General features: G+C 38.9%; 1 protein-coding gene across 1 annotated transcript; it reads right to left on the bottom strand.

Annotated features, from left to right (window-relative positions):
* Nucleotides 1–2840: 2840 nt before the first annotated feature.
* Nucleotides 2841–27175, bottom strand: slc6a11b (solute carrier family 6 member 11b). The gene is made up of 15 exons (XM_052568935.1): nucleotides 26959–27175; nucleotides 26049–26284; nucleotides 25220–25354; nucleotides 24919–25059; nucleotides 24725–24806; nucleotides 23685–23817; nucleotides 20654–20788; nucleotides 12907–13010; nucleotides 12069–12193; nucleotides 9347–9459; nucleotides 7552–7689; nucleotides 6654–6756; nucleotides 6064–6164; nucleotides 5809–5979; nucleotides 2841–4587 (listed from the first exon to the last, which is right to left on the bottom strand). Exons 2-15 carry the CDS (start codon nucleotides 26269–26271, stop codon nucleotides 4438–4440), a joined length of 1854 nt encoding a protein of 617 aa, XP_052424895.1. The 5' UTR covers nucleotides 26272–26284; nucleotides 26959–27175; the 3' UTR covers nucleotides 2841–4437.
* Nucleotides 27176–27384: the final 209 nt, after the last annotated feature.

Below are 27384 nucleotides of genomic sequence, written 5' to 3'. Positions count from 1 at the left end.
TCAGAGGAGCACCAGGACAAGACCACAGGAAACAGATGATTCTTCTGCACAATCTGACTTTGCTGCAGCCTGGAATTGAACTACTGGTTTCGTCTGGTCAGAGGAGAACTGACCCCCAACTGAGCCTGGTTTCTCCCAAGGTTTTTTTCTCCATTCTGTCACCGATGGAGTTTCGGTTCCTTGCAGCTGTCGCCTCTGGCTTGCTGAGTTGGGGTCACTTCATCTACAGCGATATCATTGACTTGATTGCAAATAAATGCACAGACACTATTTAACTGAACTAAGATGACATAACTGAATTCAATGATGAACTGCCTTTAACTATCATTTTGCATTATTGACACACTGTAAATGAATGTTGTTCAGTGCTTTGACGCAAGGTATTTTGTTTAAAGCACTATATAAATAAAGGTGATTTGATTGATTGATCCTCCCAAATTTTTCAAAGGTGCATGGCTGCTAATTCTTTATTGCAGCCAAACCCTTCCAGGGTCCAAGAATAAAACAGTTTTCTCCCTGACTATTTTTTTTTTGTTTGTTTCAGAAATTCTAAATGTTGGCAACTGAGGACGACTTAATTCCAACCTTCAGGGTTCTAGCAGTACTATCATGCCATAAATCATGCCCTTAAATATCTTCATAATAGATCACTTGACTCCATAATTCATGTGACATCCAAGAGAGACCTTCAAATTTTTTCTAGACCACTTGGAAATGCTTTAAACTATTTCACCAGTTCTACAAATTATTTGTAGGTATTTATCCATGATCTCTGTTTTGGGAAGGTAGGGGTGATTTAGTTCACTTTTATGTCAGTCATCATACACCATATAAGAACTCTTTCTAGGAGTGACCACTTCTGCAGCCGGAATAGGATCTCTGCAATTTATTATTAGCTACAGCTTAAATCCCACTTCTCCAGGTGCATGACTCAAGGGTTGCTCTAAAGCAGTGGTTCCCATTTCTGGTCTCGGGAGTACTCCCAACTCTGCAAATTATTTTTTTATGTTTCCCTAATAAAACACCTAATTCAACTCATCAGCTCTTTAGTACGGAGTTTGAAACCTAAAATGGCTGGGTAAAATGAGAGTTGTGTTTACTGTTGGAGGAACCTCATGACCAGGTTTGGGAACAGCTGTTATAGGGTCTCATTACTCTGCAAGCCCAAATTGATTTATTTATTGCAATCTATGTGCTGAAGGAAGAATATTTCTGTGTATACATTTTTACAACCTCACCCCCCACCCCCAAATAAAATGTTTCTGTGTTTTGAGTCTATATTCAAAGGAGTAGCATACTAGAGTCTATTCTTTCAGTATATCCTCCTTTAACATGCATGGAGACACTAGATCTGATAAGACTGAGCAATGTCTGTGGGATGTGCATCACATTTTTTCAGAAAAAAAAGTGTAAATATATATATTAATTAAATACCTTGCAATTAATGTAGTTTAAGTCAGTGTGGATTTGAAAATGCATTCTAAGCTGATCAAACCCCCACCCTGTCAATAATTAGATCAAGGTGAGGCTTGCATTGCATTGTCTTGCAAATATAGAACATGAAGGAGACAGATTTCTCCAAGAATTGTATTTTTAATTACATTTTATATTGTATTCCTCTATTATTTTCCATGTCACCTGCCTCTCGCTGTTTATTAATGCAAGTGAACAAATAGACATTGCAAACCTACACTTATTTACCTTACCTAATATTTTATTCCTCTCTTCTAATCCATAATGAAGAAGCCCAGAATGTGATGGTTGCCACATATACTTTAAGTATGGAAGGGCTACACCCCCCTTATGCAGCAGCTCTTGCAGAACTGTTAGCATGACTGACACGTCACAAGAGGACAGGTCCTTGTTCCATGCTGCACACCAGTCAGAAAAGACTGACCACTTTTGGGTGTAGAGATGTCTTGTAGACAAGGTTCTTGTTTCCAAAATGGTAGGTAGTCACCCTCGTGGAGAGCTGCAAAGACTCCCATGAGGGGTTAAACATGAAGGCTCCACAGCTTGGGCTGAGAATGCCAGCTCATGCTTCTCACTTGAGAGAGAAGGTCCTTCCTCCATGGAATTGTCCAAGGAGCTGCTGATAGCAGCTGGATTAAATCAGGGAACCACATCTGATTCCTCTAAAGAGGGGCTACCAGGAGGACCAATCACTTGAATTCCCTGACCCATATAATGACCTGAGGGAGAAGGGAAATCAGAGAAGGTATACAGATGAGCACTGGGCTATTTGTGGGCCAGAGCATCTCACTTCTTTGAGAAATATGTTGGGCAGTGAAAGTAGTTTTCTGCCTCTGTCCTTCCAAAGATAGACCAAATCGTTTGAACCACTTGAGGGAGGGTATAGTCTCCATTCTCCTGGACCTACATTGCTCCAATACAGCAATGAAAGAACCAAGTGAAGCTATGTAGACAGAGAAGAAAAATGGTCCAAGAACTGAGCCCTGAGGCACCCCAGTATTTAGATGTTGTGACTTGTCACCTCTCCAAGAAAAGTTATTTCCACATTAACTTCATTAGCAATAGTTAGCAACATTTTTTGGCAGTTTGAGGTGAGGCTACAGTACCATTTAAAAGTCGAGGATAGATTTACTGTAGTTGGATTTAAAACTGTAGCTTGCCAAGCTACAAGCTATGCATAAACAAGGATAGTTTCTTTAACAATGAAGACCTTTTTCTCAACTCCATTCTACTCATACTAGGCATGTTTTAAAACAAACAAACAAAAAAATTCTAATACACTTTCTTAAAATCTGTACACTTAAATTTCTACATAAGTCACAGTGTTTACTTTTAAAAGTAGATAAAATTACAAACAGACAGATATGTTCATTTTTAACTTTTATTTTTAAAAATGATTAAACACACAATTCATATGTTCTGTGAATTTTTGTGGAAACAGCACATATAACAATTCCATCATAAACCTAGAACTTGATTGTTGAATGAGATATCAAAAGTCCTCAGAGAAAGTTCTTTTTTTTTTTTTTTGTTCATCAAGAAATAGTACACACTAAAGAGATTTTAAAATTTACATGTATCTGAAAAGTTAACAAGCTATTAAAACAAACATGTTTACTTGCACAAACTGGCGATGTCACGATGGAACAGACCAGACCAAAGATTGCATGCATGTGCACAGGGCTCGCAGTGCATCCTGAGTATACAATGAACAAAAAGTGCTCTCAACTGTGATAGTACATTACAGATCCAGGCATGTTTGATCAAAGTACTTATGGCTGTTGAATTGCAGGGGTCATTAGAACACATTTGTACTGCTTCCTAATGACTTAATGGATATCAACATGTGGGCTACAATCTCTTAAAATAGACAAAAAAGAACTACTTCTTTGTCGCTTTCACTTTCTCTTTCAGAATGAGCTAGCATCTGATTAGTGACATTACATATTTTGCATGGTATCAATCTTTCTACATCAGTACAACAGTTGACCAAATGTCTTCTACATTGTAGTGGTCATAACACACACACCCTCAGCTATAGTCTCTGTTTGTGTATGTGTTAAATAACAGTGCATCTGTACATGCCATTTTTGGAATCTGAATGTGAACGCAGATTTATCACTGAATTTACCGAATTGAGTTTGAATTCATGTTATGGCGCTGCTTTGAACATAACTGTTTAAAATGTGCACTTTTGTGTTCCCCATCATTGATTTAATGTTGTCCTCACATACAAACCAAAAGCTTAATCTACACATTTTTCACCATCAGACTGCCCTTTAACATTGTAACACAAAAATCACACTATTAAGACCGAATCTTTATGAGTGCTAATGAGAAGTTCATGATGAGTGTGTTAGGATGACTCTCTGAACCACCAGCCTGAAATAATATTAAAAAATGATAAACTGTGTTTGGTCTGTCACCTTCAATTAAACTCAGTTTAATTGGTGTGAAATGACCAAGAATGCGAGCGACGTAAGACGCCGTGGCGAATGGGCTTGCTACGTAATGCTAACCCTGCGAATCAATGCTAGCTGAAGGACAGCAAATCACAGCGTATCTGACAACACTGAGCCTCATCTACAAACATACAGCCAACGTTTGGAGTGGTCATAAACATCTTCTATTCATTAGAATAGTACTCTACAGTAATCTGCACAGAGCCAAGAGCCAACGTGTAAAAACATTTCACAGCACACTGGCTTACCTTGACTTCATTCTACAAGTACAGAAATGACTAATGTGACAAAGAGTGAGGCAATACGACATTTATATCTAGATTTAGACACACTCTGACACAAAACAGTGTTTAATCATGATGTTAAATTGTGATGTGTTACCTGCTTGTGCAAAAAAGCAACTCTACAAATGTGATAATAGATCTCTCTTTAAAAATAATGGCAAACATATTTGTTTCTTCACATTTCTGTCTATTGTGCCGGTGATGTTTGTGTCTTGGGTTTAGAAATGTGTCTCCTTCTCTGTGATGGTGGAGATCTTGCCATCCGCCCTCATTTTGGCATCAGAGTCATTGATAGCGCAGGGACCCCTGGAGCTGAGGCGTCCCCTCATTATCAGGTCAGAGCTGGGTGTGGTCAGCTTCTTGATCCTCTGCAATTACATTTGTATGATGATAAACAGTGTGAGTGTATTTGAAGAACGTTCCAAAGCACAAAGAGCTCAAGACAATCTGTGGTCCCACATGCAAAGATGCTGGACTCGTGCGCCAGCTGAGCAGCTGCCATTGCAACTGGAATTGCTTGTCCAGGTATCAGACTAACTTAATTATTCTATCCTTTTTTACACTGAGAAAAAGAGTAGTTTTTAGAGAATACATATACAATTGTTTATTTTTTGGATGAGTCACTTGGTCCTCTTTGTTTTAAGAATACGACAAACAGTTCCCAATGGAGTAAGAAAAATAAACTTAAGGTATATTGCTCTGCAAACAAGTCTTATATTTTTGCTTTTTTAAAGATGGTTAGATTGTTGGTGGAAATCAATGCAAAATTAGTGACTGAGACTCGGTGTAGTACACTAACCTCATCACATGCTTTCTGAAGCAGACACAATCAATAAGACATGGCACAATGGGGTCAGGGCCACGTCACTCCCGCTGCGCCACAACAACTTACATCCTTGCCATGTCATGGCACCTCAAGAAATATGATGTTTTTCCTCTCAAGTACATGCTGTAAAATGTTTCACTTTTTAGCTTCTATCTAAAATCTTTGGCAGCAGCATGAGAGGTTCAGTCGGGTGAATCAAGGACAGTGAAGGAGGTAAGAAATCATGACTCATGCCTTCAGTGATGTTTATCGGGTACAAAGAGCAATGCAGAAATCTGAATATATGCTAAAAGACTGAATGATTCGAAGAAGGCATGCTCATAACTGACAGTATAGCTAGATTGGAAGCTAATAATAATATTTTTTTGGAAAATTAAAGAAACATTATGTAAAAGAAAACACATTTATATTCATATTGTGCTCTACTTCTAGGTGGCTAATTTAACAGTGTAATTTATAATATTATTTTTGTCCAGACAGTCAGACATTCGTGTTTCCAGTGAAACTCAAGACGTTCTTTATATACTGATACTATAATTTGCAATGAAAAAGCTATATTATAAAAAGAAAAGCAAAATAAATACATTGATAATTTTCAGTAGCACTTTAGATTATGGAACACTATTCACTATTAACTCTTTAGTTAACGTGTGTCACATACTTTACACTAGTGGTCTGTGCTGTGCAGAAGAGACAACCCATATTATATAACATATACACAGAATGTCTGTCCATGCTCACAAAAAAAGAAAATGGTCTTTACCTCACGGAAAGTTCCTTCCGTCTTCCAGATCTGAAATAAGATTCCCAGAGGGATGCAGACCATAGAGGACATGGCCATCATCCAGCCAATGGCATAACCCCAGTCTGGATATGTGTACACATTATTATACTTCAGAGGTTTGTACTTGATCAAGAAGAACAGAAAGATGCCCTGGAAAGACAATCATATGGCCAATAATGAACATTTATCACTCACAGCCTGTAAACATCTTCCTGTTCATCCAAGTCTACTTACAGCACAGATGCCTGGTGTGAAGAACTTCCAGCACCATTTGATGAAGAAGACAGGCTTGTATCCAATCATGTCCTCAATGTTCGAATAAAACCGGTCGCTGCCTGAGGATAAACATTACACTTTTCACTTAAAATGTCACAGTTTATGTATGTATACTCTACACAAAATAACACTTGTTTATAAAGAATACTGAAATTCACTGTATCTCTGCTACAAACATGTTTCAATGATTCACTGCATGCACTGTCTGGCTCTTGCCAACAGATGGCATTATGGGTACAGAAATGTGATGATACTGTGAACAGCCATTGACATGATTTATTCAGAGAGAAAGGCATCTACTGCCATAGCACAGTGTGTTACAAGACCTAATTCAATAGTAATTTCACGGGCTTATTATCACAGGCTTCAGGTGATTAAATATAAAGATATGTTCTTTCTATATTTAAATATTACACATTTGGCTGTTAAAGGGTAATACTGGATTAGAATGAGAGTGCTCAGCTGAGGATGTCGAGACTATAGATGTTTAGTATTAAAGATTTTAAGAGACGAACATTGTTACACACCAAAACCAAGCGATCTCTTACCATAGACCCAGCCAATGCAGATGGACTCAAAGATGGCCACAAACAACAGACACATGCCACTGGCTGCATACGAGTCAAAGAGCTGGAACACGTACATGCCACCCTAACAGAGCAGAGTCACGCACAGTCAGAGGAATACAGGACGAGCACACAAGACAAAAGAGTACGTAGCTGTGGCATGACACATGAACAATATGAGGATGCTCACACACGCTCAATGCATTTTATGGATCTAGGAGGGCACTACTAGCAAATGGAAAAAGGCAAAGCTTTAAGAGCATCCTCATCTCCCTCTCATCCTAGTAACAGACAATGTCTAACATTCCACACCGGAGAGGCTTGGTTCCACAGTCGGATGGCTTTATTCATGAAACGCAGAGTGAAAGTGTTCACCTGACTGCACATTACTGGCGGAGAGCTTCCTCCTGTCTCAGCCTGAATGCAGGCCTATTTTTACCCTCACTCCAGCCATAAATGCAAAACAGGAAACCACAGTAACATGCCAGGTGCTGACAGCAATATGCCAAGACACCATCGTTACAGGGAAAAATCCACTACAAATCCTGCTTTTTTTACATGTCAAAAACTGTTTACCAGCAGGTTAACAATTAACTTAATTAATCCAAGCATGTCAGTAAAACAAACCAACTTGATCGTATAAACAGCAAATATGCTTGTCCTTGAAAAAATAAATAATTTTCATTGTCATATATTATGCTTTTTCTTTTTTTTTTTTATGAGATTAATTATTGTGTTGATATGTGCTTACAACAGATCCATCTGGAGAAGACTGGGATTGAAAACTGTGTTGTATTAAACACCAGCACTGAGAAACATAAATCAAGATGATAATAATGCCACTGGAAGGCACACTTTGTACACAACAATACGACTTTACCTCTGTCAGCATTATTAGACCCAGGAAGAACGAAGCCACAGACATTCCCAGGATGAGAAGCTCTCGCCGATAACCCACACGGAAGGTTTTGGGATACATGTCTATGATTGCAGTCACAAGACTCTCCACACACACAAACTACAAAGAAAGGAACGTGACACAGGGTTATTATTGTTACCTACAACTAAAACCATAAAAAATCTGAAATAGAAAAACAATAATTGAAAGAAAAGAAAAATGTATTCATGTACTCTATATATATGAAAACTCATTTTCTCTCTCCAGAGGTTGAGCCAACTCCAAGGTAAGTAATGTTAGTGTAATCTGTTACCAACGAACATCATAAACCCGTGTTCTTATTTTTTTATTTTTTGGCAAGTAGCAGATAATGGGTGTCATGTCAAGTCATGAAATGTTTCTATATGACGGAAACTGTAATTGACATGATCAAAATTCAATAGAACAGATCAGCACTATTAATTGTAATAACGTAATTTCCATGGTTATACAAGCAACTAATAAATGATGTAGAGAGATCCAGAAAGGAGCACCATATCAGCTGAGCTTTCTGAAACTCTGAATTAGTTAAACCAGTACATCACAAAATGATTCACTGTTTCGAAGCGTTCCAAACAGAATGTGTGTTGCGAATCATTTGATTGACATCGGGACTTCGGAGCGCGTTCGCGGGGTGTTTTTTTTTTTACATGAATTTAAAATAATTCGGAGGAGTGTCAACAACGGAGTGTCTTTAAAAGCTCTGTTTTGTGCAAAACTACTTCCTTTTGTCATTCATTCAAATCTTCAAATTTGACCATTTAACAGCTGAGCCCAAGCCTCTATTACTAATTCCAAAACATCACTTTAGAATTAGTAACAAAGGAATGTTGAGCTGCTTCACTGAAAGAAAGTATTACTGCATTAAAAGTATGCATTTATAAGTAAGAGGGATGGACTGAGCGACCGTGATACTTGAATCTGATACAGCATTCATTGTTCAGCTCAATCTCATATTCACAATAAAACATTAGTTTGAATGTCCGCTGAGGAGAGCGATAGGCTTTGTTGTACTATACTTTCAGGATCATTTCCAGTGACAGCGGTGCACAGTGCATTTGTTGACTGTGTCTTACAAGGTGTTGTTGAAAGTAAAAATAACTTTTTTGCAACTTGTTTCTGTCTCATCATAAAAAAACATTTGCTAGGTGATTAAGTCAAAAAGTAAAAGGAAGATTTACCCAAAACAAAGATATCTCATGTTTACCAACTAAAGAAGCATCAGAGCCAGTGGCAACTTCCAGAAGAACTGGAATATTGAATTCTAAACAACTGCGTTCTCACCTAAAAACCTCCTAAAACTACATTCTATGATACAAATACATTATTATTTACAAAATTATAGTGGATTTGTGTCTTCGCCATGACACTCACTAAATACCACATGCCGAGTAATACAAACGGTGAAATATTTAGTTCTGTTATCACTAGAATATCACACTGCTGGAAAAGATTTGAGGACCAGTGAGAACTGATGTATAGAGTATGGGTTGTAATACATGATGCAGAAAAATAACAAAAACTCATTTTATTACTGAAAATGTAATTCAAATTCAAATGAAAAAGCTGTAAAAATTAAATGAAAACATAACCCCAAAATGTTTTGTGTTTGCGTGTTTGTTTTTGACAGAAAAATGTGTGTACATGTGTGACACAACAGGCTGAGTAGATAATGGCATATTCTAGGTTGATTTATTTATTAGAATTTTTTTTTTTACAAAATGTGTGCATTTCTCACCTGACTATCAAGCCCAAGGAAGATGAGCATCATGAAGAACAGGCAGGCCCACAATGGAGCCCAAGGCATCATGGTCACAGCTTTAGGATAAGCTATGAACGCTAGACCAGGACCTGAAAAACATTTCACAATACAATAACTAACCCCTAAGTATTTTAGGACTTTTAGAAAGACAGAAGACAAAGTTAATACTATCGAGGGGTAAAAACAGCATAAACTTCACGTTCTGCCAGGGCCATAACCACCATAGTCATTAACAGGGACTAGTCCACCCAAATAATTAGAAATGGACAAATTGCCCCACGATATTTGAAATTCTTGCACTGATCTGCAGCACTACATTATGCAGCGCTCTGTTTTTTGTTATGATTGAATAAAAGTTTAAAAGTGACATTTTTAGCCTGGTTTGCCACAGCTCTAATCAATGTCAAAATAATGTCCAATCAAATAATAGTAGGTTGGGCTTACTGTTCACAGAAGCAGTGTGCAAATTCCATCCCAAAGCACTGAATGAGAGTGAAGTAAGAAGGAACTGGTGCATTATTTCATGCTCGACTACTAAAACAACCAACACTATCCAGGGACGCAAACTTACTGTGATTCAAACGTGATCCAACTAACTGAATGTGACGGGACATGTTTTTATTAATATATATATATATATATATATATATATATATATATATATATATATATATATATATATTTATATATATATATATATATAATATTATATATGAATGTATGCATGTCTATTGGTCCAGCACAATATTCAAGACTTTGTGTTCTGGAGTACGTTTTCTAAAAGCATCATTAACTAACTATGGCAAGTTTCACTGAACTCTATATGTAATGACGGAACGCAAGTTCTACTAGGAAGACTTAATGCCACGTCACATTACAATTAGATCTAGCCAATCGGCACTCAACACGAGGAATATATAAGCCCTCTACTCACACTTCATTGTGTTTGCAGATACTGCGGTGACGTTTCTTGCTCAAACTGTCGCGTGACTTTCCCTAGGTTACTTTCATATAGTTAAGGTTGTCTCCTGCAAACAATGCCGAGTTTGACATTCCTCTGTAGCATGATGGCATAATGTGGCCTGTCATTAGATCGTTAATACAGTAATTTGTTTGTAAATATGTATGCATTAAAAAAACAAAAACTTAATGCTGTATGTTTAAGGTAAATTTAAGGAAATACTTGTTGTGGTGTCACATCTATTCATTAAATAATTTTCCTCCGCCTTTCATGGTTTCCGCCATACTCTCTACGGTCTCTTGTAGGCCTATCAGGGCCTATCTCTCTGCGGCTGTTTCAGCTCTATTTAGTCACCTTTAGATGCTGCTGTCACCGCTTCTGTACACTGGCCACTTCTGCTGTTAAACCAGGAGTTCAAACATCAGCTATCAACTACTGGGAAGACGGTCATCCTCTGTCGGGCTTGGGTTCTGTTGGGCCTAACTTTTAAGGCCAGATTACAGCTCTAATCTATATGCAATTACTGGTGGTGATACAATACCTATTCATATTACTCCCAACAACCTCTATGGTTTACTGCGGTTTAACTTGGCCTTTCTTTCTGTGGTCTGTCTTTCCTGGCCTTCCCCTCTGTTACCTATCTCATGGCTTTTCCCAGCGTGGTCTATTTACATGGCCTTCCTCTCTGTGCCTTCTGAGGCATTTCATTCTTCTACCTTTTGGCTTTTTCACTATGGGTCATCTTGTAAGAAGTACTTCATGTGGTGGGTATTTAATTTTCTTCTTTCTTCTGGGGCATGCTCTGCCCTGCCTTCGTCTTCAGCAGGAATAGCTGGAATCTACAACGTCTGATTAAAGCTACATATGGAGTCTACTCCAAAATAATTTTGTTTTTTGTATTGGTTTTGTAAATTAATACTTTTGTGTTTTATCCTCACCTCCCGAGTCTTTCTGGTAGAACATGCATCTATAGTTACTTTTGGGAAACACACCCCTGGTTTGGTTCTAGGAGACCATGCATTAGTTTAGCAAATTCACTAGTCTCAGTGATGTTCCTGGTGAAAAAGTCTAACCACTCCATGTGCCTTGGCTCTGGTTTTACTGTACAGAGTCACCTGTCCAAAAGGAGCAAGCCAAGAGCAGAGATCACTCTGCCATAACACTAAAGCAATAGACTAGAATATCATCTTAGAACTACTGGTCATCAGATTATACTGGCTGCAGAAAAAGTGGAGTGGAGCTCTAGTAAAAGCTCTTTAAATAATGTTTATGGATCACTATTTGAAAGCATAGTGACTGAACTTTTGTTTTCTTATATTGTTTTTTACATTGTACAAGAACAGGTTTGAGGACCAGTGCTCTAAACAACTGAATTCTCATCTTTATTATTAAGATAAAGTCAGATAATTTCTAAAACCTTTCAAAGTGTATTTCAGTCACTTTTACAGTCATCCTTGCTCTACTGCAGTAAATAAGTAATGCTGAATTGTTGAATAAGTCATACAGTAAAAAGCTTTTCTGAGAAGTGCTTTAAATTGCATGAGTCCAAACACACCGCACTCGGAGATCTCACTGTAGGATACTGTATCTCAAATAAAAAAATGCTCACTCTCACACGCACAAATGACGTTTCTATAAAAGTTAGTAATAAAAATTACTATTGATTAACCCAGTTTGCAAATATATAAACTGTTCCCAAAGAAAGGTTTCAACAAATATAGCAAAATTCACACTAACCTGATTCTGCCACTGCCTCTATTGGCACATTCTGTTCATATGCCATGAAGCCCAAGACAGAGAAGATGGCAAATCCTGCCACAAAACTTGTGCCACTGTTCAGACAACACAGCATGATGCAGTCCCTGTAAAAACAACGTACAGCACTTCACATCCACTGCACCAATAGATGTCATATTGATATAATAGATGCAAGATGTCGTATATTACATATATTATTGAATTATTTGTTATAAAACACATCTCTGGGAAGATAGAATGTCCACCATCTGGTAAGTCAGTCTTCTGTCATTTGCACCATGAAAAAAAAAAAAACACTGGAAACCAAAAAAGACAAAGGATGGAAACAAAACGACTTCCAAGAAAAGAAGAAGAAGAAAAAAGATTCACTGAAAAACACTGGCAAGGGAAACCACCAGAAAACCATTGAAGGAGTTGGTGGCAGAGACTGGAGAGACAGGTGTCTATGGTCTGATGAGAGCAAAATCAACGAAGTCCTGATCTCTGTCCAAATTATAGATGGACAAGTAACAGTTTGTCCACTCACCATCTCCGTATGACCTGACTGGGTTTGAGTAGTTTTACAGAGAGTGGAGAATCAAAGCTGAGAGATGCAAAGGTGCAAACCATGCTGCCAGATGTGCTTCTGCTGAATACACACTTGAAAAGGAACAATGCTTATAGTAGTAGCTATATATATTTATTTTAAATTTGAAATGAAAAAAAAACAAAAACATTTTGACTAAAATAGTTATATGTTCTACAAAATAAACACAGTAAAAGTTCCGAGGGGTTGTATAGCCACTGTAAACGTGTTATCACTTGACTAGACTCTCACCTGTAGCAGTTGTTGTTGTAGCTGTTGTAGCTGCCGAGAGCCGTAAGACAGCCCAGACATATCGCATATGAGAAGAAGATCTGAGTGCCTGCATCCACCCACACCTGCAACGATCACTAATTAATAACCCAACCATAACTGCTGTTATTCATTATACTGGTGCTGCCATGTGATATAAGACACATGCTCTAGTTGTCACTTATTCTGAGTGAGAAGATGTGTTCAAATATTAATTGTAAGTTCATTAATCATCAATTCTCAGTTCTTTCTGAGACTTACAACCCATAATTTTACTTTTCGTACTTCTAATTTTAACCCTAACTGGAGCACACATGTAATTACAGTATATGTCATTCTAAAGTTCCATGATCTTCTTTCTTTAATGAAAGACAAAATAAAAAATACTCTTGAAGAGAAAAATGAAATTCTTGCTTGCATTTGTCAATATAATGGAAGTGAAACACTAAAGAATCAGGAGTCATTACATTAAAAACATATGTTAGGACAATCAAGATATGTTAAAAACAGGTGCACACAAGAAAACTTGTCTGGAGTTTTACATTATCAACATGTTCATTCTTGTAGAGGAAATCACACTGCAGAACTTTGTGCCAAATCTCCTGACACTACTAGAATTTAATCTGATGAAAAATGTTATTGCATCGGTCATTAATCGGCTGTTGGTGAACATGTACAGATGAACAGATGGCCAAATCGTGCTCAAATTGTCCAGCATGTGCGTGGCTTAACATGCTGTTGATCCTTCGCGTGTTGCAGAAACAGCACCGAGCTGCCAAGGCATGGACTCTACAAGACCCCTGATGGTGTCATGTGATCTCTTTGGGTTCAACTTTGACTTCAGGCTTTGCATGTCGATCCAGTTGATGTTTCCATTGGCTCTGTCTTACATTTATCTTCTGCAGGCTCCTCCTTCTCTGGTTTCTCCTCAGACATCAGCAGCAGATTCTTCAAGTCATGTAGACTGTTAGGTGGAGCTGCTGTGGATCAAACTGGTCCATCACATGCCATACATGACCAATCAGATTGAGATCTAGGAAACTTAAAGCCCATGAAATCCTGCCGAAAGAGGCAACTTCAACCAGGGAACACCGGTATCATGAAGGATGTACATGGTCTCGAAAAATGTATAGAACAATGTTTTCACAAAAGAGTTTCCCTTTCAAGGGAACTTCGAACTGCATCCTCTAAGGGTCACTCTGGGGAACGCCTCGTCATGACTCATGTCTGAAGCATACATTAAAAAACACCAACAACATGTTGGCCGGCACCAGCCCGTGACGTCACTACAGGTGCGACTATAGTATACACAGGAGCCGGGAGAACACGTCATCCTCTTCTTCATCTTCATTGACTGTTTTGTTTGAAGCCTGCATTCCGTGGTAAGAACGATCTTTTCTTCCCAATCTTCCTGCCTTGTGTATCATGAGCTGTTGGAGGTTATAGATCGCATGCTTAATGTGGAAGCAGGCTAAGAACATAATGTTGCGTTCAATCAGAGTTATCTCTCTGACCATGAACCTCCAGCTCAGGTGAGCCTGTGTTTTCTTCCTGATTTACATTCAGAGATCTAGAGGGAATGGAAGAGGAGTTTTTTCTTACTCATCCTTTGTCAGCATACAAGTTATGCCATCATCTAAGGAATGTGTGAAAGCAGCTATGAGAGGATGCCCCCTGTGGTCTCTCATCTCTCTATGGGTGAGACATTCTCTCTTCAAACACCCTCCTTGCCATCATGTTTAAATGGCAGGACATTCGCAGCAGCAGCAGGTCAAGCTCAATGGATTCAGAAACTGGGTGCTCGACTTGCACTGTTTACCTCACTCGTCGATGTTGTATCCAGCGGTATGATAGCCCTGGATCCGGCTTAATGCTTCCTGGTTCATTAAGGCAGATCATTGCCTTTTGCGGGAGCCTTTTTTATCATCAGGCACCCGGCACGGCACTGCAAATTTTCCTGGATGTCCGGGCTGGTCTTATGCTTTCCGCATACCTGTCTGGTACACCATATCTAGGTCACCCTGAGAGACTTCCTGGTAACCAGGATATCCCCTCTTGCTGAGGCATTGAGCGGGAAGTATTGGTGGCATTTGTGAGAACATTCTTGGGTAATGCTGTCTCAGGCAGTGCTGCCCTTGCCTCACAGGGGGCTGTATTTGAGCTTGCCTCTCCCATTTGACTCAATACTTCTGGGCATCTGTGAAGCAGATGCTTGGGAAGCTCTTAAATCCATGATATTATGGTAAGTGTACATGCAAAGCTTTGTGCACTTTCTGAAATCCACATGGGGGTAAGTTTGCACATGTAGCACTTTGCGCACTTTCTAAAAATCCACATAAGTGGTAAGTGTGCACACTAGTCTTTGCTGAGTCTTTGAGTTAATTAGACCATGGTATCTTGGGCTCCATTCAACCAGAGTGTCTCTATGACACACTTTTAAAGCACTGCTTCCCTCACCATTGAGGGTTATTGTGAGGATGGTGCTTCTTTTTAAGCGCTTGAGTTATCTTCTCTTCTTTTGGCTATCTTGCAGTATGCTTTCCCTTCGGATTCTAACAATCATGCTGTAGGTCGAGCCCCCTCTCTCGATGACAGCTGGGTTTATGCTCCCTCAGATAGTTAACCTACTGCTAGCCGTTCCAGCATTGGAACATGCTGTAGGTTGAGCCCCCTCTCTTGTTGAGAATGGGTGTGTTGCTCCCTCAGCTAAGTAAATTATTGCTAGCTGTTCCAGCAATGGCCCTCTCATTTGAGAGCTGGGTGTTTGCCCCTCCACTCAGCGAGATATTTACTGCTAGACATTATAAACATTATACCATAGTTCGAGATGATGACTCTTAAGCATATTTGTTTTGGGATGCACCATTCTATCTAATAGCTGCTCAGTCAGAGTGCACCGAGAGCCCCTTATAACGGTATCCAAAAATCCAGTAAGTATGCACATGAAGTCTTTGCACACTTTCTAAAATCCACACTGTGGTAAGTTTGCATGCTAGTACTCCGCATTCTTTTTAGTGTGACCGCGTTGCTTCCATTATGATGCGCGCTTATCACGCGCCTACATTGGAAATAACGAACTTGAGCACGCAAAAGATGTGATATGTGAACGGACCCTTTAAAGACAGCGTGCCACGAGACAACAGTCACAAACCACCGAGCTACCCCCAATCAGCTCCAGATCTCTGGAAACCATAGCAGAACCCTGACTACAATTTATGGTTTTTGATGCTAAAGAACATTTCATGACATCTCAGACAACTGTAAATTTATGGCTACTGTGGTTTAATTATAAATGCTATCATTGGTTGAAAATGAATAAAGGTTGAAATATTATATAAGAAGTTGTACTTGTATTTTTTTTTAAGTTATCCAAAGGATTCATTAGCTAATTAAAAAAAAGAACATTCGGTTAATTATTTATTGTAATAAAAATAATCGTTAGATTAGTCAACTAATCAAAAAAATAATCGTTAGATTAGTCGACAGAAAAAAATAGTCATTAGTTGCAGCTCTAATTCTTTCCTAAAATCCTATATGGTGAGGGCTCTACGCAGTTGCTTCATGCCCTTTCTTGAGCTGGTAAAAGCCTGTGGTTACATAAGTAACCTGAAATGTTTTATGCTCACTTGAGGTGGTTTTTGTCTTGCACAAAAAAGGGTTCATATGAATAATGGGAGATGAAAATGCATTTGCTGAATAAATTCCTCCATATCCATTATAAATGCATGTGACTTGGGATGGCATAACCTGACTAACCAGTGAACCAGTCTTAGTGCACAGCATCTCAAACATTGTGAGATCGAAGAATATTTTCAGATGTTTTCCTACAGTACTTGTTTATATTTGTTTCTGGCCTAGAGTGCTGTTTGTGTTGCCCCTTTTCTTTCTTTATTCTAAGTAACTGGGCTAGGATTTTTTTGTTCTTGCATCATGTAAGCCAACTTTCCATATCACCAGCTGTTTCTCCAATAACATCTGCTGTGGTCAGACAAGGTTTATATTGATGAAAGATAACTGAATCAGTCGATCCCCTAAAGGTCTACTTTAGCCACTGTTCCTGTGGCTCAGTGGAAGAGCATTGTGTTAGCAGTGCAAAAGATCATGAGTTCAATTCCCAGGGAACACACATACTGATTAAAGAAATTACAGCATGAATCCACTGTAAGTCGCTTTGGATAAAAGCATCTGATAAATGTAATTGTTCTAGTGGCCATCTTTTATTGTTATCGTCATTTTGAAATGGTGTTTATTCGCAAATGTTTTATGTGAGTGCGACATTCTAATTTTGCACACAAGTTAAATTTACTATGGATGGAAACCCAGCTATTAATTTTTGAGAACAACCACTTTCTTGGGCAACTGATTCTGATGAAAGATTCTCTCAACTGCAACTGGCTAAAATGAACTCGAAGAGCTTGAACACTCTGAATAGAGTCATTCTGCTCCATAGAGGCTATGTGTAAAAACGTGGTCATAGGGGATCCATGTGAATCGCTGGAAATGAAGCCAGCACCTCTTTAAAATGCTCTCACATAACCATTGAGCCACTAATCTCCTTTACTTTAAAAACAATTGACAACTCACAGTATTTGCTTCCTCCACAGGGTAACCAGGGTAACCCCTCTGACCTCACAAACACAGAGCAACTTCCCTCAAAGAACATCCATTCTATGGGTACGGTCATTTATGTTTCATTCTGTTTAACATTCGGCCGGTGCGAATGCTCTGGTTTGGCTTTACTCGGACATTGCGCTACATTCTTTAAAAGCTGCTTATTGATGTTGTGGCTAATTTGGATGTTTGTTTTGTCTTGTTTTAGCCAGGAAGTGCATCCTAAAGAAACATTTTGATTGCAAACTCGTCTCTGGTCGTAATGTGTGTTTATGATTTTGGAGCAAATTCATCTCACACTTAGAATCAAGCCAAATCACTCCGAAATGGACATGCTATGTGCAGTCTTACATACTGTTGGGTTTACGAAGTTCATGCAATATTAGTAAAATTCAATGTTAGTTTTTTTTTTTTAAGTTTCAGTGGTTTTTTTAAACAATTTTGGTACAGTGGTCAGTTGTAATTTGATGTCAAATATAAAATATGAGATTTTAAACGTCATAATACACAATTGTAAATAATTGTAGAATGTTAGCAAAAAATCTTTTAATATAAAAAAGGAAGAAGAGTATGTCTTAAAATGATGCTATATGTTTCTGATGACTACATTTCATGTAGTCCTCCACATTACCACAGAAAACACTAAAAGTCGATTTTGTCCAAATCGGACATACTTTTATATTTTTCCGTTCTACAAAAATGCAGTTTTAAACAGCAAGTGGAAACTCTCTGGCACAGAAAACTGAATTGCGTGGTGAGATTTTAAAGGAAGACTGAAGAAAACAACGGAGCATAGAGAAAGTGAACAGACCTCTTATTGTGTGGCATGAAAGCTAATTAAACACTGGTGTCGGAGGAGCCCCCATCTCCAAACAGAACCCTTTATCACCCTTTCTCTTTCTCACGTTTCCTTTATGTCGCTCACTCTCACAGGCTATCAATGTTACTTCACATACATTCCTTCAGTTCTGCTTTCTGTTCTCTGGGATGATGGAACTGTGGATCATGACACAATGATTTCCACGTCTAAGTTTTTTGTGTGGACATCCTGTAATCCCTGTTCCGTGCTTCCTGGACAACTTGTCACTGTTTTCTTTTAGCAAGACTTGTCGTACATCAATTCAATTAGATTTGGAAAACAAACTTTTTGATGTAATTCTTAATCCCTTTTAGATGGATAACAGTTGTTTAGTTTTAAGTAATTATTTATTTTTATATTTTCCATGATAACAAGTTTGTGACCTTTAAAAGGTTTAAGTTGCAGATGTTGTGGTTATCTTTGATTTCTTTGTAACGTTGGTATATGTAAAACATATTCTAAAGTTTTAATTTATTTGTTTATTAGCTCTAATGCAAAATGAAATGCAGTTTGAGAAATGAAGCTTGGTTATACACGCCTGTCACCTTATAAACCAGGATAAATTATTAGTGTTGTCTGGGACAATGATTAATATTTATGATTAATTTGCTCGGAGAGTCAGGACTTCAAGAAAATGCAGAGTTTATGAAATTGTTCACATGTGTTCATTGCATAATAAGAATCACAAGAATCTTTCTTGTCATTCTTAATGATTCTTCAGTGTGCATGTCTTAGTTATGTTGAGTTAATATAATCGCAGTGCAGGGTTCACACTTTTAAATAGTAATGATTTTTGTTGTCTGTCAATGTTTTTTAAAGTTTATCCGATGGGAAAAATTAATTGATAGTGATAACAACTCTATTTGTTTCTCTGTTATGTAACTAGGATTTGCACAAGCTCAGGTCTGGATCCAGAACACCTGAGAAGAGATGATGCTGACCCTCAGAGGACCTCAGATGATGCTTACCCTTAAACAACATACAGAACTAACTGACTTCTAATCAGATGAATGACTTTTTTCACATTTTTTAATTTGGCGTGTGGATTAACTGTACTCGCTTCAGTTCAAGTGGCGTGTGAGTCAATCATCTATCCGATTACAGCAATGACACATTTTCATCATAAGTTAGGCTATACTGTTTTTTCATGCCTTTCAAATGTCCTTCACTTTTATATCTAGCTATGAACTTGAAATAAACAGAAAAAAACACCTTTATAATAACACCTGTATTTCATAATAAAACGGACATAATTTGAAAGCTGAGCCGCTCAGACACAACAATGTTCAAATAAATTCCAGTGGGCTGGCAACTTCTCCTGGTGCTCTCAGTCCAGGCCATTTGAATGCGCAATATAGTACATCTCAAAATATTATAACTAATTTCTATGATTTAAATTCTTGAAACATTTAGACTTTATTCTCGTAATATTTAGACTTTATTCTCAGAATATTTTGGATAAAAGTAAATTGGCCATAGTGAGTGAGTGCGTATGAATGAGTGAGTGAGTGTGTCCCAGCACTGTGGTTGCACGAGGTAGTGCTCTCTCAGAGCTGGGTTACGGCTGGAAGGGTATCCGGCATAAAACGTGCCAAATCGTTTGTGTGTATCACTCCACTGTAGCAACCCCTGATTAAAAAAGGGAGTAAACTGATGGAAGACAGAGAGAGATTATTTTAATATTTCGACTTTATTCTCATAGAATTCCGACTTTATTCTCATAATATTTTGACTTTATTCTTGTAATTTCTACTTTATTATCAAAATATGACTTTAATATGGTAATCTTAGATTGTTATTTTTTAACGTGCCACTAAAATGGCATCATAGTTCTGGGAATGTGTAAGTTTAATGAGCGAGTATGGAATTCTGTGAAAAGTGCATATTACTTTATGTCAGAAAGCAATTTTATCTTAGCTTAGCATAGGTCATTGTATCTAATACACCATAAGCATCTCACTCAAAAATGTCCAAAGAGTTTCGATATTTTTCTTTTTTAAAACTATGACTAAAAGTGCTAACCCTAGACCCGGAGATTGGCCGAATGGATTAGAAAACGGTAAAACTCAACTGTTTAACTCTAGCAAAATAGTGGAGTTAACCTTTAATACAACAGTAGTATATTTAGGACAGCAAATTCCACTCAATTAACTGTCGGGAGAACCAAAGTCACAAAAAATACTGAACTTACATATGATTTAGTGTAGCTATAGAGGAACAGTTGGGTATTAAATCCTTAAGAAGGACAATTGTTCATACCTGAGGGTCTGACAGACGAGAGATGTCAGGATACAGGTAGAACTTAATTCCATTAGCAGCTCCTGGCAGCGTTATTCCACGAATAAGAAGGATCAACAGCATGAAATAAGGAAAGGTTGCAGTGACATACACAACCTGCAGAGAGAAAAACAAGGCTTAGTTTCCATGGGCATGAATAAAGGTCAAAGTAGTTGAAGCGACATGTTCATATTCTACTGCATATAAACATTTAGATCAAATCTGGATCTATCCAAACCAATTTGTGCAAGAAATCACTGTACATTTACAACAAGAAAAAAAAAAAAGAAAGAAAGAAAGTAAAAGGAACAGTTAATCTAAAAATCTAAATCAAGCTCTGGTTAAAATGACAGAAACTACTTTTATTTCATCACAACTTACACCGTGGCATGCATATAATTGCTACACAAAATAATAACAATATAGCTAGATCTAAATTTGGAGGATAATTTGTATCATTCTTATATATCACCAGCTCTGAAACTTTCTCTGTGGTAAAGCACTAAGGCACTAGAGATAACAGTAACAGTAACCATGTGTATTGTGCATCCCCGAACCATTGCTTTAAAATTAAGTTAATAGGATAAACTGTCCACGACCTGAAGACCAAACTAATATTTTTTTTCTCCCTCCATTGTGATGGGCTATGGTGTGTAAATCAGCTGTCTAGCTGTGCAACTAGTGTACCTTACAGAGAAAGGGCTGGAGCAAATGAATGAGTGAGCGAAATGAAGCAGCGCACTTAACATGAAGGGGTTATGGAGTGCTCTGAGGGTCTGCCAGAGGGGGCAGGTACTCTCCCAAAGCCTTAATTGGGGGGCCGATTGAAAGAGATAATCTTAGGGGGAGGAAGGGATGCAGGTCCAAGCCAGAGGTTTTGATGGAGCAAACACTCAAGTGTGCAAAACAGCACATCAAAAAGACAAAAATAGAATAGCCAGGCTACCATCATCTTGTGAATTGTCAACATAATGTTCACAGTCTTGAATTATAAGCAAGTCTCAACCAAACCAGAGTAAGAGTTTTGTCTCCCTAGACACATAAAGGCTTGAATCCTCAAGCGCAATCACGCCGACAGTGTTAGAACATCACAGCATGATTCTTCTCTGCTAGAGATTCAAGTTCCAGGTCCAAAGATACTTTTGCAAAAGCCATTCATGGTTCACAGAAATGAGTTCAACATTTTCAAGCTCTTTCAGTCCCTTGAACAAAACCACCCTTGGGGTCGGCACTAGGTTCTTGTTTTTCTGGCACTCGGTCAAGTCTATGCAAGGACAAGATAGGGTTTGGACACAAAAGCTTCAACACTGTTTCCCTCCAGAAGAAGCCCAACTGGGTTGTGTTGGCAGTGTGGGAAAATGTGGGGAAATTGCCGACAGTTTCAATCTAACCTAGGTAATTTACTGTACTAAATGACAACAAACACTTTTTCACATCGGTTAACAAACGTGTCACCACTTGGAAGTGATGGGAAGATGTTTTATTTTTTTTTCATTCTCTCTCTCGTTTGAGCCAGAATGCTTCAAACTGCGATGCAAGATCACAGCACATCTTTGTTAATGTTGCTTAACCACCTAATCCAATGGAGTGAAAAAAAAACAGACATGTTAAGTGGAGATCTGTAAGAGTGAGCGCTTTGACAAAGGAGATCCTTTAATCCAAACGCACCTCGCAGTATGAGCAAGGCAAAGCTCATCCAGCTCGCTAATTCACACCCTTTTCAATTAGTCTCATAAACTGATTACATATCCATATCCAAAAAAGCATGGCCACTGCAATAAGTGAATCCCCCGCTAGGCTTTTAAAGGCATGTGTGTGGTTTTTCTCAATGAAAGGGGCAATGTTTAAACTCGCTGTGAGACTTTGACACATGCTGACTTTGTCCCAACTCTCCCTGGTCAAACATTTAAGCTCCACATTCACAGGTCAACCCCATGCCATAAATCTACCACTGACTTATGGGAGAATCGCAAACAGCCACAAAAGACCTGCGGTGAACAGCTTAGCAAATGTTCTGAATGGTGCAATCTGTATAGCGGTCAAAGGAAAGGAAGAAAGCCGTTTGCAATCCACCAAACATAATTCCTCACAGAAAGGAAGAGGCGAGAGGAGGAACTCTGCATGCTCCTCATGAACGCTCCACTTTCCCCTTGTGAATACAGAAATCAATCTTGGACAGGCTGCTAAAGCCTTGCCATGAAGGAGCATTCTTTCCCCTCGCTTCACGAGCAAACAAAAGACACTTCAAGAGATACAGGCCTTGCTGCCGAGCTTTTCTCCTGGACCTGTACAATGTGAACCCATTTATTTTTCTCCACACATCCCTCTTCCTTTCTTTGCACTTTCTTTCTGTCTCATTGAGTCCATTAGACTTTCTTAAAGGCTGCTGGAAGAATAGAATCCAGAGGAAGGCTAGTGACTGAGTTGCAGAGATTGGCAAAGGCGCACAGGCCCTCATAATGCAATGGATTGTGGGTACAAGGGGAAGGTAGAGGAAGGCCAGAGCTGCATTTTGTGCTCCAGACACAGGAATAATGCAAACTCTTTGTTTTCCAAAGGCACTTTTTCACAGGAGGTTGGTTTGAGTTTACCAATATACCATTTGGTTATTGTAAGGATACACCTACGTTTCCATTTGCTTTCTGGAAAGATGCCGAATTCTGTTCAATGGCCTTTCTGATGCCTGTCTGTCTGATATGCTAGTCCATAGTTTTTACAGCTGACATTCACTCTACTTATATCTAAAGTCTCCAAGTGCCATCCACATTGTAGCTGCACAATTCAGCATACTGTATGAGCGCTCCACACGTCAGAGTTGTGCGGATGACTTCATTTACAAGAATGGAATGCACGAATCACTCCCTCCATTGATTTCGTTCTGAACATTAGGGCACTAAGTTACCCCATTCATGCAAGTCTCTCATTGAGACATCTCCAACTCGGCTTCTCACTCTTTGGTTAACATATACACACATTCAGCTCCATTTCCTTCACTGGACCTTTTGTTTTTTACCTTTCCAGTTGATTTGGGACCTTTCCAAATGCAGAAATAACATATGACCCAGGCTATAGCAAGACAGATAGCCAGTTCCCAGCGAAGGCTGCCAACTTCTTCAATTCCAGATGATATGCTGAGAACACGGCGTCTAGAAGGGAAAACATTCTGAAATGAATAACCTTCCCAGCAGTCATGTAATACATGAACAATATCGTTCTGCAAGTTTAGCTCTAAATTTGAGTACATTATGTGAACCCCATGACACTTTCTGATGCACGCAGTGTACAATGGCTATGAAACAATGATACGGTTATGTTGATTTCCATAAAAATACCAAGCAATTCTGACTTCCAGGAGAGTCAGCTCCACATGGCCAACTATTCATCAAACTTTAAGTTGGTCTGAAGTTTGGTTTAACATTGACTGGTTGTGACGCATTAAATTGTGAGATTGTAAGGAAAAGCCACAATTCTCTTTCTTGCAATGCCATTTATCATCTTTGACATGTTCTTGGGTGATATCCACAGTCTAAACCATGCCCCCTTTGAGCAAACCTTCACCATTCAACCTCAGAACTGACATCTTCTGTGCCTCTGAGTACTAGAGGCCCGCATGCTCAGTGTGCGAGGCTGAGGCCAGCAACATGCAAGAACTGTCTGACCGCTAGGACTTGACTTGCTTCCTTTGTATCTGGCCTTGAATATGAAACTGTGTGGGAAAAACAAGCCAGCTGTGGCCAAATTTGTGTCCATACCATTCCTAGCTGTGCAAGTGCACTTTTGATGCTTGTTGACAACAGCAATGCAAAAAGAATGACAAATTATCAATGAAAAAGGTTATGAATTTCCATGTATAATAATTGCTCTGCACACAAACTGTGCCAAAAGTTGCCTGGAAAGCTAGTGTGCTACTGTGCATATTAAGTTGTGTTGTTGTGAATTGCTGGTGATCCCAGAGTTTCTCTTTAGGACTTGGCCTAAACAGCTGCCAAATACTGATGTTCCTAGGAATTTGTGCAATATGTAACGCTAATAAACAGTCAGAATCACACTCACTCCCAAAACTCCATGACTGGTGATGTGGCATATGGATTGGTGAAGTTGGCAATGCTTTCATTGTTAAAATCCACACAGTTCTCTGGAAAGTTAGAACAGTTCTGTTAAATCAATTTTGTCTATTTTTCATGCATGCATTAAATTGTTTGACTTAGTTCTATGTAATGCTTTCTTTAATCCTCAAATGAACCAACCCGTGTTCCAGTAGTGACCACACGATGCCCAGGGTAGCTCTGTTGTAAAGCAATTGAACAGGTAGAAAATGGCCCAAGCTAATATAACCACATAATAAACATTCAGGTGGGCTTCGATGACTTGGGTCGCATAGCCAATGCCTATAAGAGAACACATAACCAATACTTAAAGACATGAAACTATGCAGTTTTGCACCCCATTTGCATTCACTACTGATGTATGTTCAGTTCAACAAGCAGGAATTTAATCATGAGAAGATAAAAAAAGGTTTTAAAATTACCTAAGTGACCTAAACCTTACCTTCAAAGAGCGGGCAGACTTTTCGCCAACATGTGATGCCTCCTTCACTAGTGAACTGACCTAGCGCTGTTTCCAGGAAGAAGACTGGGATACCACAGCAGATGAAGAAGATGACATAAGGCACAAAGAAAGCACCTAAAAAGATATAGAAAGTTATAACTCTCAAACTAATTTATTGAATTCATGCATAGCTGATTAACAGCCAGCTAGCCTATCCCAGTTTACCAAAAGAAATAGTAGATGTGTGACCAGTACTCATTAAAGTTTTTTTTTTTTTTTTGTTTGTTTGTTTTTTACTATGAAATTGTCAAATAAAAATATGACAATAAATATTTGAGACGTTCCATTAGTTGTTGGATGTTTCCCAGATAGTGTGGTTTTATTAGTGCTAATGTCTCTCTATAAATTATCTTGTACTGCTCCTGCACTGTTGGAAGTTGCCTTTTCCTACTTTATTAATATATCACAAGGCAGCCATATATATGCCATATATATAATGGCTGTGCTCCATCTGTATTTTGTAATCTATAGTGTCATAACTGCTTATTCAGAAAAAAAAAAATCCCATCAACAACCAAAAGGTACCATACTATCATCATGTTTTTGTCGCGTGTACTTATAGTAAATTTAACACCAGAGAAGTTGAACCAAAGTGTTGTCCAGCAAAACCTAGAAGCAAGTCTAAAAGTATGGGTGGAAAAACTAAATATCTGGGGCATAAATAGGATGCTTGTTCACATCTGTCAGGGAGGGGGGAACAGCTCCATCAGACTTTGACAGGAGTAGGTGAAGTGTGTCAGGGAACCAGAATGAATGAATAATCTCTCACCTCCGCCGTTCTTGTAACACAGATATGGGAACCTCCAAACGTTGCCAAGGCCGATAATCTCTCCAGCCACTGACAGCATAAACTCAATCTTATTATTCCACTGTCCTCTCTCGTTCACCACCTTCTTATCATTGCTGCGCGCTGCGCTCGAGCTCGCCGCTTCGGGGTCCATCGAATCGTCCGCTTTTCCATTTATTATGGGAATCGTCTTTTCGGCTGTCATGACGTCCTACAGCCTGAAACATATGGATTACACCTGTAGCTGAAGCACGTGTCAGCACTGGAAGTGGTGCTTTTTTATTGCAAATGTCGTGCATAGATGCGTTAGGGCCCGTTCGCACGTATCTGCGGAGGATACGACTAGATGGAGCGCCATATGGAACAGAACACGGGGCACAAAATGCGATTCCACACATGTCGTATCATCGTCAAAGACAGTGTTCTCTTCTGTCATCGCGCATTTACTCGGTTCGAGACGCCGTGTCAAATTAAAATAAGTTAAAGTTTGAAAGCTCGTCTGGAGACCCACGCGTCCTGAACCATTCTGCTGCGCTACATCTCGAATGGGTGCAACAACGCGTTCCGTGTGAACAGCTCCTTAACTTATTCTAAATGACTCGTCAAATGTTGGCTAATTGGAATGCAATTGTAATTAAAGCGTTCCGGTTTGTCGCGTCACGTCTCCATTATAGTACACGCGTTCCAGTGTCACGCGTAACGTTCTGTGTGTTTGGGCTATTGAACGCGGAGCGTTGCTGGTTTGAATAAGAATAAAGCTATTCAGCAGCAGAATAGTATCACCAAAAGTAATTGTGCGAATTCAGATAAACAACGTGTGTTGATTGCATCGTTTCATCCCTCACCCCTGAGCACCCACCCCGCTCTAGTGACTGAGCCGAGCCTCACTTACCGGTATATGGGTGCAGTGAACCTCCTCAGATCACCCAGTAACCACCTGCTTTAGGGGATGCTTCAGACTGAACCCGTTTGATTAAAAAAAAAAAAAAAAAGACAAAAAGAAGAAAAGTGCAAATCCCTGATGGATGTCACAGTGTTGTGACTGTGGCAGTGAGCAGCTCACTTCTGCTGTGATCAGAGCTCAGATCTGATCTCCACCGCCTCTCACTGGACAAGAGCCATGTGTCCACCAGCAGTTCCTCTAGAGCTCACACCTCCTCACAACACCACACTTCTTACCCTGGATACCAACTGTGTGTTTGTAAACAAGTGGCGTTATTTATTTACTTACTGCTATTTTTGCTGGGCAGTTGGTTTTGATATTTATATAGGAGTAGTGGTACTGGTTGTTTAATTCTTTATAGCTATTTTCTATCGG

This window comes from Carassius gibelio, chromosome B11 (genome assembly GCF_023724105.1).
Source record: "Carassius gibelio isolate Cgi1373 ecotype wild population from Czech Republic chromosome B11, carGib1.2-hapl.c, whole genome shotgun sequence".
Lineage (NCBI taxonomy): Eukaryota > Metazoa > Chordata > Actinopteri > Cypriniformes > Cyprinidae > Carassius > Carassius gibelio.
Note: the sequence above shows the minus strand (reverse complement) of the source record. Positions and strands in the feature narration are given on the sequence as shown.

What these genes read in the sequence shown, in the direction of transcription:
- slc6a11b (XM_052568935.1), bottom strand. Translation starts at nt 26,271, where the DNA reads ATGACAGCCGAAAAGACGATTCCCATAATAAATGGAAAAGCGGACGAT. An exon ending in AGTCTGCCCGCTCTTTGAAG is followed by an intron (nt 25,060 to 25,219) that starts GTAAGGTTTAGG and finishes GTTCTCTTATAG; the next exon opens with GCATTGGCTATGCGACCCAA. An exon ending in TACAACAACAACTGCTACAG is followed by an intron (nt 12,194 to 12,906) that starts GTGAGAGTCTAG and finishes TTGTTTTTACAG; the next exon opens with GGACTGCATCATGCTGTGTT.